Source organism: Sceloporus undulatus, chromosome 3 (assembly GCF_019175285.1).
Source record: "Sceloporus undulatus isolate JIND9_A2432 ecotype Alabama chromosome 3, SceUnd_v1.1, whole genome shotgun sequence".
Classification (NCBI taxonomy): domain Eukaryota; kingdom Metazoa; phylum Chordata; class Lepidosauria; order Squamata; family Phrynosomatidae; genus Sceloporus; species Sceloporus undulatus.
Window position 1 is genome coordinate 101,771,499 of NC_056524.1, and position 12,936 is coordinate 101,784,434.

Genomic DNA, 12,936 nt, shown 5'->3' on the forward strand with positions numbered 1-12,936 from the left:
AGCTCAGCAATAAGATAAGATGGGAAAAGCGTGACCCAAAGGCAGCAATGAAATAAAAATAAACAGATTAAGCATTAGCAGCTTGGTATTTAAGAATACTTTACATTTTTAAATAGAAACTTTTTAAATATTATGGTTTTAAGATTGTAAGATTTAAAGGCTTCTATGTTTCACAATAGAGACACTGAGCAAGTACAGCCCAGCAATAAAATAAGAGGGGTCTTCCCTATAGCACCAAAGAGAACTTTCTGCCTTGATAGGTAGTAAAACCACACCATCATCTGAAGAGGAATTGTGTCAGAAAGCAGTGAAGAGTATGGATTCTGAAGAAGAGATGCTTAAAATCTTATTTAAACAAGAACATGGATTTTTAATTTCAAAGGTAAAATCAGTAGATAACATGTATGCAAATGTTAATGCTTTTATAACTATGAAAACTTCATGTTTTTAATGAATTGGTTTCCCTGATGTGACTTCACATTTGAATTATCTTACAGAGGCCAAAACTTTCTAACATGTTTGAAATATCATTTCATTTTTCTGAGAACTTGAAATTTGATGTCTCAATAACTTGCTTCTAATATGAAATAATGGAGAAATCCAAAAGTATTTTCGTGCTGTCCTAGCAGACAAGGAATACTCCTGGTTGCTTACCACATGTCTTTCTGTGTAATTTTGTTGATGAAAACATAAGGAGAGCAAATACAGGATTTTCAAATTATCAAGTGGAGCAGGGCAGTCCTACTGTTTGGATAGATGGGATACAGCCCACCTCAACCCCAAGACTCCTTTCACTCAACAAATGAGCAGAAGTTGTATTCAGGCCTTGACAGGAAAGCAAATTAGGGAGGAGATGGAGGCTCTGCTTACAAACCACTCATTATTGTCTTTTGTTACCCTGCCTACATCTTTTATCTCTTGTATAATTGCATTTTTTAAGGAAATAATATTCTGCCTTCAAGCACTTTGCACAGAATGGCCTCCAATTTTGCCAAGTCTCCACATTTCATTGGTATATTTAAAAGTTGCGGAAACAAACTGCAGAGCTTGGAATAGGATCTTCCAGGACCTACTTGATATAACAATAGTATTTCTGTAATAAAACCATCTTCCTTAAAAGTGTCCCTGTTATCTGGAATGTGATCACTTTTGTTATGCAAATAGATGCTTGTCTATCTCTTACAAATTTAAAAATGGGTCCTAACAGCAGCAACAGCAACAAAGGCCCCAAACAGACTGGTGGCTTGTGGCTACTTCTTTTGCCCCGTCTGCATGACCCCAAAGTTAACCATTATATCTGCCAAGTATCTAAACTTTTTCCTTTTGTACACATTACTGCTTTGGTTTGCAGATTATGTTTACTGCCTGTGAGTTGGGAGTATTTGATCTGTTTTTGGAGTCAGAAGACACCTTGACCTCCGCAGCTATCGCTGAACGCCTGGGCACCAGCAACGTGGGAATGGAGAGGCTGCTGGAGGCCTGTGTGGGTTTAAAGTTACTAAGACTAGAGAAGAAGGACAATGAAGGTAACCATATCAGTAGAAGAAAACAACTTGGGTTGTCCTTTGCTGTCACTACACTGAATTGTGTAGTCAAGATGATCCCAGACCTTGAGGTTTCTGGGCCAAAACCTGCAACCTAGGGAATGCTCCCAGTTATGCATTAAGTACCAGCCACAGTGGCTCACAGCTTGTTGTTCGAACACACACACAGAACGTATCTTCCCATTTGCAAATTAAGACTTAGCTAAAGAAGTTTTTCCCAGATCAAGGTGAAATGAGGGCATACTTCCCTCTCACTTCCTATAAATAATGTTTAAATCTAGACTACTGGCTTCTAGCTAGTAGCTGTATGTAGAGCAGAACAGAGACTGAGGCCCTCTGCCACAAAGACAGAGAGGGAAAGAAGAAACTAAGGGCCTTATCACACAAGGGATTTTGCAGTTCAGATCTGGAATCACTGCAGGTCCAGCCATGCGTATTCATATTATAACGTGATGTATTATCAGATATGATTGCTTTCTATGGGGGGGGGTCGTTCTGAGGCGGATCCACAGTCAATTCAGAGTGACTCCTCATTTTTGTGAATTTGGTAACAATTTACAAAAATTGTTTACAAGCTCTCTATGATTTCACTTTGAATTGGTCTGGTGTGGAAGATCACCTCGATCTTGCCCCCAGTGACCCCCTGCCACCTTTCCCATCATCTCCTGCCTTCTCTTTCACCCCAATCCCACCCCATTTGGCACTTTGCCACCTGTCCCATTCATCCCCTGCGCTGCTCCTTCACCCCAGTCTCGCCCCAGTGAACCCCTGCCACCTGTCCCATCATCCCGGTCTGCCACCCTGATCTCACCCCGTCTGGCAGCCTGCCACCTGTTCCCCATCATTCCCCGAGATCTCACCCCAGTGCCCCCTGCCACCTGTCCATCATCCTTGCCTGCTCATCAAACCATCGTGACCAAAGTGTAGTGCCTGCCACCTGTCCTAACATCCCTTGCCTCCTCCTTCACCCTGATCTCACCCCCTCTGGTACCCTGCCACCTGTCCCATCATCCCCTGCCTGCTCCTTCACCCCAATCTCGCTTCCAATGACCCCCTGCCACCTGTCCCATCATCCCTTGCCTCCTCCTTCCCCCTGATTTCACCCTTTCTGCCACCTGTCCCATCATCCCCTGCTTCCTCCTTCAACCCTATCTTGCCCACAATGACCCCCAGAGACCTGTCCCATCATCCCCCGCCTGCTCCTTCACCCCGATCTTGCCGCCTCTGCCACCCTGCCACCTGTCCCATCATTCCCTGCCTCCTCCTTCACCCTGATAAAGGATGACAGCTAAGGAGGGGGCAGGAAAGGATGGCAGCATCCAGAGCCCCACTGAGCATGCGCAAGGGTGCCAATTTGAATCGTTGAATCCCTTTGGTATGGTAATACAATGTGCACTCAGTCTGCTTTTCCCAAATAGAGACCACAGTTTCATTCCTCAGGTATAATAATACATCACGTGAATTGCTTTGGATCCGAAGTGACTCTGCTACCTCCTCGCTTCAGAAGGGTTTTGAATTGGAGCTCCTGTTTCATGTGTGATAAGGCCCTAAGTAAATAAACCATGGACACCTTGAAGTATGTTGACAAGTTTTGGCAACCAGTAAATTAATCCTTGCAAATTTCCTCTTACTTAGAGCTGAGCCCCCAAAACTACAGAATTTGTACCCTTGTCTCCTGCCTGGAGGTGACCACTGAAAACTGGAGACTCAGGAACAGGTCTTGAGATCTGACAAACCTTTGTTGTCTTCAAGTAATTTCTGACTTATGGGGTTTTCTTGGCAAGATTTGTTTGGGGGTGTGTGTGGCTTTGCCTTCCTTTGAGGCTGAGAAAGTGTGTCCTGCCCAGAGGTCACCCGGTGGTTTTTCCATGACTGTGCAGGGATATGAACGATGGTCTCCAGAGTCATTATGCAACACTTGATTCCACTAGGGCTGCTCTCCCTATTTTCACCTATCTCTTATTTTATTTCTCTCATGGTTTTACAATAGAATGTTTTATCTCCTTTATTTTAAGGTCTTTATGGAAACACAGACCTTGCCAACCTCTGCCTTGCTAAATCAAGCCCTAAGTCTCAGTATCAATACATGAAGTTCTGCTCTGAGCACTTCTATCCAAATTTAGAGTACTTGGCACAGGCTGTGAGGTAAGGAGTGAACTGCAAATAACCTCTAAAGGTTGGGAAAGTTGCTTTCAAGTTGCTTTTTTATTTACAGCAACTGTATTAAAGAGAGATATCCAAGTGACCCAGTTATTCTTCTATTTCAGGGAAGGAAAAGAACAGATCCAATCAATATGTGGCACTTCAGAAAAAGATTTTTATAAAGCCACGAGCAGGTAACTAGTATTTTGTATCTGATACCTGAAGATACCTTCTTTAGGATAATGTAAACCTTGCATAACTATGCAAAACATTTTTGTTTGTTGTTGTTAACTGCCCTTGAGTCAAGCCCAACTAATGGTAACCCTGTGGATGAGACGTTTCCAAGCCCCTCTGTCCTCCACTGCTCTTCTCAAGTCCTGTAAATTCAGGCTTGAATCCTCCCTGATTGAGTCTATGCATCTGGCATGAGGTCTTCCTATGTTTCTGCTGCCTTCCACCTTCCTCAGCATGACTCACTTTTCCAGTGAGCCGAGCCATCTTATCATGCAGCCAAAATATGACAGCCTCATTTTTGTCATATTGGCCCGTTACAAACGGGCATAAAGTACGGACTGGGTCTGTATTAGGATTAGAAAGTGGTGTCCCTTCCGGACGCCCCTAACCCTAATACAGACCCAGTCTGTACGAAATGGCGGCGTCTGTTCCACACGGGGGCCACCATCTCTACGTAGCGGATGCACAGCGTCCACACGCCGCAAAGCGCATATGATGCTGCGAGTGTGCCATTGGCACCTTGCAGTGTCATATCCGCACCGCAGGAAGAAGCGCCATTTTGGGGCTTTTTGCTCTGTGAGGGAGCCGCGCGGTTTGGCTGCTGTGGCTTCCTCACGGAGCAACTGGCAGTGGTGCAAGACTTCCCCTTCTGGGCGGTCTGTAACGCACCATAGACTTCCGTGGAAAGTTCAGGCTTGATATGTTATGTCTTTTTTGCTGTCCATGGTATCCTAAGTACTCTTTTCCTGCACTGCATCTCAAATGAGTTTTCCTCCTATTTGCTTTTTTTTACTGTCTGGCTCTCACATCTATACATGGTGATGGAAAATACAATGGATTTGATTATTCTAGCTTTTGTTTTCAGTTGTATATTTTGACACTTTAGGATCATGTCCAGTACTTTCATGGCTTGTTGTTACGCTCTGTGTTATAGTACTGAGTGACCTAACAGGTCAAATGGGGTTAGTTTGTTTATTTTTTAAAAAAAACATTTGAAATCAGAATCCCAATAGCCATGCAAAATTGTTGACAATGGTATTCTTTTTTTTGCTTATTACAAGTGTTATCCTACATGTTTGCAGCTGTATGTCAGACTTTGTATTCAGCCATTCTTTCTGCTTATCTTTCATTCTGATTTTCATTTCCCAGTTCAAAGGAAGAACTGCAAAGATTCTCCAGTGCCCTCGAGGATGCCTGGAGTCTGTATGGTGAGGAAGTAATGTCTGCAATGGATCTTTCTTGTTTCCACATTGTTTGTGATTTGGGAGGTAAGTAGCAGAAATTTTACCAAAAAAGCTGCTTTTCTTTATTTGGAATTTCAACACTATTGATTTGGGGGGATGGCCTGTTAGGTTGACTTTCACCCCTGTGATTCTTTGGTGGCAAAAGTAGTATAGCTCCACCTCAGTACCACTCTATGGCAGGATACAAACCGCCGCTTTGCGGCGCTTTCCCGCCGCCGCCGTTTGCTCCGTGCGGGAGCTGCAGCAGCCAAACCGCGCGACTCCCGCGCGGAGCAAAAAAGAAGCTCCATTTCGGAGCTTCTTCTTGCGGCGCACTGATGACGTCGTGAAGCGCCGCCGGCGCATTCGCGATGTCATAGGCGCCGCAACACGTCTGGACACTATGCGTCCAGTACGTAAAGATGGCGGCGCCCATGTAGAAGGGGCGCCGCCATCTTGTACGTATCGGATACGTACTAGGGTTAGGGGGGTGCGGAAGCACCGCCCCTTCCTAACCCTAGTACGTATCCTATACGTACTATATGGCAGTTTGTATCCCGCCTATGTTCTATCATTACTTTAATACAGATTATTTCCTTTATTCAAGAGCCAGCATGGTGTAGTGGTTTGAGTGCTGTACTATGACTCTGGAGACCAGGGTTCATATCCCCACTCAGCAATGAAAATTTACTGGATGAACCTGGGCAAGCCATAACAGATTACTGCACTGCCAAAAACCTCAACTGCTCCCCGATGGGATACAGTTGAGTTGTGGGTTGCTACAGGCAATAAATACCTCATATTCTATCATACTTAATTTGTTGCCAGTGCAGCTGGGTTGTAATCACCTGGTGGCATCGGCGGCGAATTAAGTATGGTAGAACCCAGGAGCTAGTGAGAGAAAAGCGGGAAGAGAACGAGGAACACCATTGCACCCTCCTCTCTCTCCCTCCCTCCCTCCCTCCCTCTCTCTCTCTGTGTGTGTGTGTGTGTGTGTGTGTGTGTGTATCTCAGAGTCTGTCTCACAGCAGCAGGCTCTGAAGGGCCAGAAAACATGGGTATTCACCATCCCTCCAGCTTTTCATTCAACATTCATCTTTCCCCATTTCTTCTGAATGCAAAACTGAAAGGAGAAACTCAAGAGCTCAATGGAAGCTTTCTGTTGCTCCCCCCCCCCCCACTGGATAAAATTGCTGCTGCTAGTAAGAGAGGGAAAGGGAGAAGAATCTGGGAAGGGCAGCTCCCATGTTTGCAAATCGACTCACTGATGTTGTTCAGAGCTGGGATGCAGCCAGGATGCAGTCACCTGGCAGCATTGGCAGCATTTTGAATGAATAGCTGGAGCCACACTTGGTGACACCAACCCTAGTGATGCCACTGTATGGGAATTACATTTTGTGAGTAACAGTACAAAAAAAGCATTACTAAGGATTCTGTATGGTGTCGTAATGGGGGGTCAGTGAGGGAGAGGGTGACACCATGGGTTATTGCATCAGGTGACACCAACCCTAGTGATGCCACTGAGTGGTATCACAACCATGTTCTTTTGTTGTTTATAACTGGCATAAAAATAACTTCACCTCAGGCTGACTCTATGAATGAGAGGCTTCCAAGTCACCTTAACATCAATAGCCCTGTTCAGGTCCTGCAGACTCAGAGCTGTGGCTTTCTTGGATTGAGTGCATCCATTTGGAATGCTGTAATTCTCTTTTTGTACTACCTTTTATTTTACCAAGCATTATTGTCTTTTTTTTAGTGAGTCATGTCTTTCCATATATAATAATAATTTGTACCCTAGTTTCAAAGGAAATTAAAATTCCTGAACAAAATTTCATACAGAAAATTTAGGAAGAAATTCAAAAGACAACATTTATTTGTTTGTTTGTTTTCCATTCTGTTCTTTTTTTTTAAAGGATGTAGTGATGCGTTTGCGAAAAAATATATTTCATTGTACCCAAATTCTACTGTGACCATTTTTGACCTACCTGAAGTGGTGGAAACAACAAAGCATCTTGCGTCATCTGAGGAACAGCGGATTACTTTCCAGGGTGGTAAGATATGGTTTTTGCAGACATAGCTAGATTTAAAATTTAGATACTACTTCCCTCTACAAGGCAGATACCTGTATGAAAAGCATCAGGGATCACCAGTGTATACTTCATTAAGTTATGGAGCAGAGAAGCATCAATACTTACATAAAGTGATCAGTGGAAGAGGAGGCAACTGGGTATTTGATGAGCCCTTCCATTTCCCGTCTTCCTATCATTAGGCCAAATGCTTTCTTGGATTTTGAGGTCACTTCTTTCCTCTTAAAGAAATTGGGCTGTCTCTTTGGTCCTCTTTGTTCAGCCTCAGGAAATGTTTGTAGTTTACATAACATGCATGATAGGCAGCTTTCTTGTAACCAACTACTGTATTGCTCCACTCCTTTGGTCTATCTCCTTTCCTATCCTAAGATGGATTTCCTGAGACAATCAACATTCTCCCCCTCTTTCTATCCTTAGGTATCTTTCTTAGATGCTGAGGTCACTTCTGAGTTAAAGAAGCTGATTTCAGAGACATAGCCAAGTTAATCTGGGATATCAGTATGCAAAGAGATCTTGTGGCATTTTTTTGACTGTGCAAAAGAAGTTGTGCATAAACTTTCACAAACTTGATCTAATTCCTCTGTTCACTCCATGCATCTGAGAAAGTAGACCAAGGTCCAAAGCACATTGAAGAAATAATCCAGTTTGAGGCTGCTTTAACTGCCCTGGTTCAGTGCAATGGAATCCTGGGAATTGTAGTTTATTATGGCACTAGAGCTCTCTGACAAGAGATGGCTAAATGTCTCACAAAACGACAGTTCCTGGGATTGCCAAGTATTATGTCAGGGCAGTTAAAGTGGTCTCTCACAGGATGATTTCTGCATTGTATTTTGGTCCCAGGTGTATGGAGATTTTCAGATGGGGGGGGGCAGGAGTAAAAAGGATATTCCCAGCAAAGTCACACAATTGCGCCGAAGATTTTCAGACAACGTCGCACTGATCCCTAGCTTCTTCTGGGAAGAACCAGGAATGCTCCAGCAACAAACCATTTACAGGGCTTTCCCATGAATAGTTTGTTGCTGGAGCATTCCTGGTTCTTCCTAGAAGAAGTCCTGGATCAGTGTGACATCATCTGAAAATCTTCAGTGCAATTGCACGACTTTACTGGGAGAATGTCTTTCACTCCCGGCTTTTTCCCCCATCTGAAAATCTCCTTAGAAAGCTTGTGCTACAACATCTTTTGCACAATTAATCTAAAAGGTGCTACAATAACTCGTCGCTTAATGAAGCTGGTTTGTCTCTTTGTTCACATTTGTCCAGTTTATCCAAAATACATGACAGATAACTTTATTGTTAACAAGTATTGCTCAGCTCATTTTGTCTATCTCCTTCCCTATCCCAAGATGGATTTCCAGAAACAGTAAAGGTAACTTTCCCTTTTTAATACCTCATATTCAGAGTACTCCTATTCCTACCATACACTCATATTGTACTAGTCCCACTGTACTCTGCATAATACAAATGCTGTAATGTTCCTACAGTTGTCACTTTCACAAGGCTTTCCATTAGTCAGAGTCAGGCAATTACCTCAGGCACCAGTTGCTGGAAGAAAGCATGGCAGTTCTCTAACCACCCCTCTTGAGCTCACAGCCATCCCCTCTGCTCTATGTGTGCCTCACAGTTTATAATGCACCTTCCAAATTGGTCTAAGTCTAACCTGCGGACCTCAGCACCGGGAAAGACGTTATCTTTTCAACAGTGTTAAAGTAAAATTCTGCTCTCAAACCAGCATTGCTCCTGTACATGGAATGGCATAAGGGTTCCTATCCTTTGCTACAGGCAATAAAGCTGCTTAGCGTATGGCCTCAGTATCCATGGGTTCAGTGTTTGCAGATTTGAGCAACTGCAGATTGAAATGAAGAAAGAGTTGTTTGTTTGTTTTTTACCTGTGATTGATTGCAGGCAAGCTGAAAAGCTGTCCCAGGCAATAGTGGAGGCTGTGGTGACAAGGCCTGAATGCCAGGCAAACACTCTTTCCTTTTTGGCTGTGGTAATTCTGCTCTTTCCTTCAAAAGACAGAGGTGGGGGCTGGTGTCCTCACAACAGGAAGCAGGAAGAATGTGTGCCTCGCACTCGGGGCTTGCTGCCATTGCTCTTTTCCCCCTTGGAAGTCAGTTCCAGGAAGGAGTTAGCAGGGGAGTTAGCAAGCGCTTGGCACTTGGAGCTTTGAGCCCCTTCAGATGATGAAGTCAATCATGGAATGATGCTGGTCAAAACTGTATCTTCTGTGCTGAAGCATAATAAAACCTTCATCCAAAAACATCCTTCCTGCACCAGGCTAAAGCTTTAGGATGGAGGAAGGTAGCTGCAAAAAGCCTCAAGCTCCAGGACTTGTGTCTTCTATGTCCCTTACTAACCCCTTCCTCGGATTGATTTCCATCAGCCATGGGCACAGGGGAGGGAGGGGAGGTGGCAGTGATTTTAAATTTTAAGTATCGATTTGGGCAGCTCCATTTTTTTTATATGTACATGGGAGGGGGAGGGTATCCTGGAAACTCTGACAGATAGAGAGGGCTCATTATAGTTCTAGATATAAAAAGTGTTTTCCAGAAGGTTGAAATAATTGATGTCTTCTTATACTGCAGGTGATTTTTTTAATGATCAAGTTCCAGAAGCTGATCTGTATACATTGGCTAGAGTTCTTCATGGCTGGGATGATGAGAAATGTGTAACTCTGCTAACTAAATTAAACAAGGCCTGTAAACCTGGTATGTGTATTTAGATTTCCTCCTTGAAATTTCTTTCTTTCTTTCTTTTTGCTCTCTGGAAGCATCCTTCCTTCTTCCAGTGTCTTCAAAGTATCAAGTGAATACAATATTCTCAGGCCCATTATCTACATAGGGCCATTAACATGGGCTGACCTGCCCTAGAAGCAACAGTAAATGACTCATGTTGCGAAGAAAGTTTTCATCATCTAATTTGAGGTGGGATCAAATTATTCTGTTATAATAATCAGTTAAAGGAGGGGTGGGCAAAGTATAGTACTCCATTTGCTTTTGAATTGCTTTTTCTATCATCCTTCATAAGCACAGCTAATGGTGAGAAATGCTGGAGTTGCAGTCCAACAGCATTTGCTAACTATCAGAGCCAGGATAAACCACTGCATTGCAGGAACATTGTTCCTGAGTGGTTATTGGAGCCATCGTGTCACTATTGGTCCTTTTCCATATAGTTAACCTCTGCATATTTTGGGGCTGTTCTATTTCTGAGAAGATATAAGAATATGTCCTTTCTTAATATGGTTGGAATTTGGTAAAGAGTTCATCTAGCCTGGACAAATACACCAGGATGTAGAGTTTTCAATGGAACTGTGGAAACTATAGTATAAAAACTGTTGTGGTTGTTTTTTACAAGAGTAGGAACACTGTGTATGAGATCTTGCTGCCAAGGAAGACTACACAATTTGTAGCAGTTCCCTTTATGGGCCCCAAAGATGGAGGGAAGTCATTGACCTGGGCTGCAGGGAGGAAACCTTTGCCTTCTAGACACCATGGGAAATGGCAGTATCAGTGTACAGTTACCCACCCACATTCACTGGTTTTCCATTTGCATATTTGATGATTCATTGATTTGATTAATATGTTCTCACTAGGAATCTGTAGGTCTTCCAGTGTGATTGTATGGTCAGCTTCCACCACAGAGTCATGCTGGAGAACCTAGAGATTCTTAGAGAAGTATGCCCTTAGATTTTTTTTAAAAACAGCATTTACAATTTGTATTTAATTAATTTGTGTTTTTCTTCACTTTTGCAGGGGAGGACGCTGTGCCCCTAATCCCTGTTGATGTAGTCCCTTGCTATTCCTGTCTCACCCTCCAAATGATCCCACCCCCCATTATCATTATACTGTATTTAACTAGATAGTGATGGGAAGATTAAGATTTCCCATTCATAGGTTCTGAGGTGTGCATCTGTATATGTAGAAGTCATTGGCGGTTTACAGACCACCAAATAGTACGTATACAATACGTACTAGGGTTAGGAAGGGGCGGTGCTTCCGCACCCCCCTAACCCTAGTACGTATTGAATACGTACAAGATGGCGGCGCCCTGTTCATACGGGCGCCGCCATCTTTACGTACTGGACGCACAGCGTCCAGACGTGTCGCGCCGCTTGTGACGTAGCGAGCGCGCCCCTGGCGCCTCGCTACGTCGCAAACGCGACGGTAAAAGAAGCTCCATTTTGGAGCTTCTTTTTTCGGTCCGCGCGGGAGTCGGGCCGTCTGAAGGCTCCGGCTCCCCCGCGGACCTACTGGCGGCGGTGGCAGACCACCGCAAAGCGGCGGTCTGTACCCCGCCATTGTGGGCCAAAAACCTTGAGAACCTCTTCAGTCAATATGCTCTAGAAAACACATATTATTTCTTTATACACTGGCACACATTCCCAAGTTTTTATTATGAGAGGAACCATGTTCAAAACTTTCCAAAAAGGTGTAGAAATAGGTAATGATATTATCTCTTTCCCAACTCACTTAACAGGAGGTGGTGTGTTAATAGTGGACACAATTCTCAATGAAGACAGAAATGGGCCTTTAGAAGCCCACATCTACTCCATACTGATGTTGCTTTACACTAAAGGAAAAGCACGGACCTCATCTGAGTACAATGCACTCCTTGGTGCAGCTGGCTTCAAGGTGATTCAGTTCAAGAAAGGAAGACTCTTTGGTGTTGTTTTGGGAAGAAAATAAAGTGATCTCTCCATTCTTATTCAAGACCTTAAAGAGGGATGGGAAGCTTTTGGCTGTTTGGATGTTGTTGGACTCCACTTACTCTCATCTCCCGAGTGGGTACCTGGCCAATGGTGACATATGATGGGAGCAAGAGTTCATCATCATGTAGAATTCCATTGGTTCCCTACAGAAATCTAAAACAATAAATTATTAAAATAATTTGTGACTGTTTTTAATTAATGTTTGACAAAAACAATCTAATTTACAGTCAAAATAATATACCATCAGAGATTAAAAAAACTGGAGGGGGAAAGACAAAGAAGAGAAAAAGAAAGGGGAAAAGAAAAAGAAAGAAAGAATGGAAAGAGCGAGAAAGGGAATGAGAAAGAGAAAAAAAAAGACCTATAATTGATGCATAGGAGGGCTCTGTCCTCCCAATTCTGACTACAATGAAAAGTAAAAAAAAAAAGAAAAGAAATTATTCTACGATTACAGATCCAACTAAATAATTCTACTAAAATTACTAGACATCACCACAAATTATTACATCATTAGATTTCTTGTTGCTCAAAAAGTCCATAAACCATTCACAATTTTTCATAAAGTCTTCAATTGTGAGAGTTATCCTTAAAACTCACAATGGGGCCATCCAGACTACCTTTTACCCCAGTTCAGGAACTGGATTAAAAGCAGGAAGTTCATATTGGCCTTGATTCTTCTATATCTGAATTTGAGGTTTGCACACCTGTTCAGGGGCAAATGCCCCTTGGCACAGGTCTTTTGAAAGTGGAGTTTTACCTGTATCTTTTGAGAAAAACCTGGTCCTGGCAAATATGAACTTGGCCCCGGTCATGTTTGGGTCAAGTTCAGGGGAGGGATTAGGTCAGAGGGAGGGCAGAGGGCGGAACATGCCTCCCCTCCATCAGGGTGAAGGAGGAGGAGGAGGAAGGAGGAGCAGGAGGAAGGGAGCCATGGAGGGCAGGATCAGGGCGAAGGAGGAAGAGGAGGAGGAGGAAGGAGCAGGACGAAGGGTCAAGTT

The 12,936-nt window shown here is 43.5% G+C and overlaps 1 protein-coding gene across 1 annotated transcript; it reads left to right on the forward strand.

Annotated features, from left to right (window-relative positions):
* Positions 1-307: 307 nt before the first annotated feature.
* LOC121924699 (acetylserotonin O-methyltransferase-like) lies at positions 308-12,032 on the forward strand. Its single transcript, XM_042456036.1, has 8 exons — positions 308-382; positions 1,352-1,526; positions 3,560-3,689; positions 3,812-3,880; positions 5,070-5,188; positions 7,057-7,194; positions 9,816-9,938; positions 11,707-12,032. Exons 1-8 carry the CDS (start codon positions 317-319, stop codon positions 11,913-11,915), a joined length of 1,029 nt encoding a protein of 342 aa, XP_042311970.1. The 5' UTR covers positions 308-316; the 3' UTR covers positions 11,916-12,032.
* The last annotated feature ends 904 nt before the right edge of the window (positions 12,033-12,936 follow it).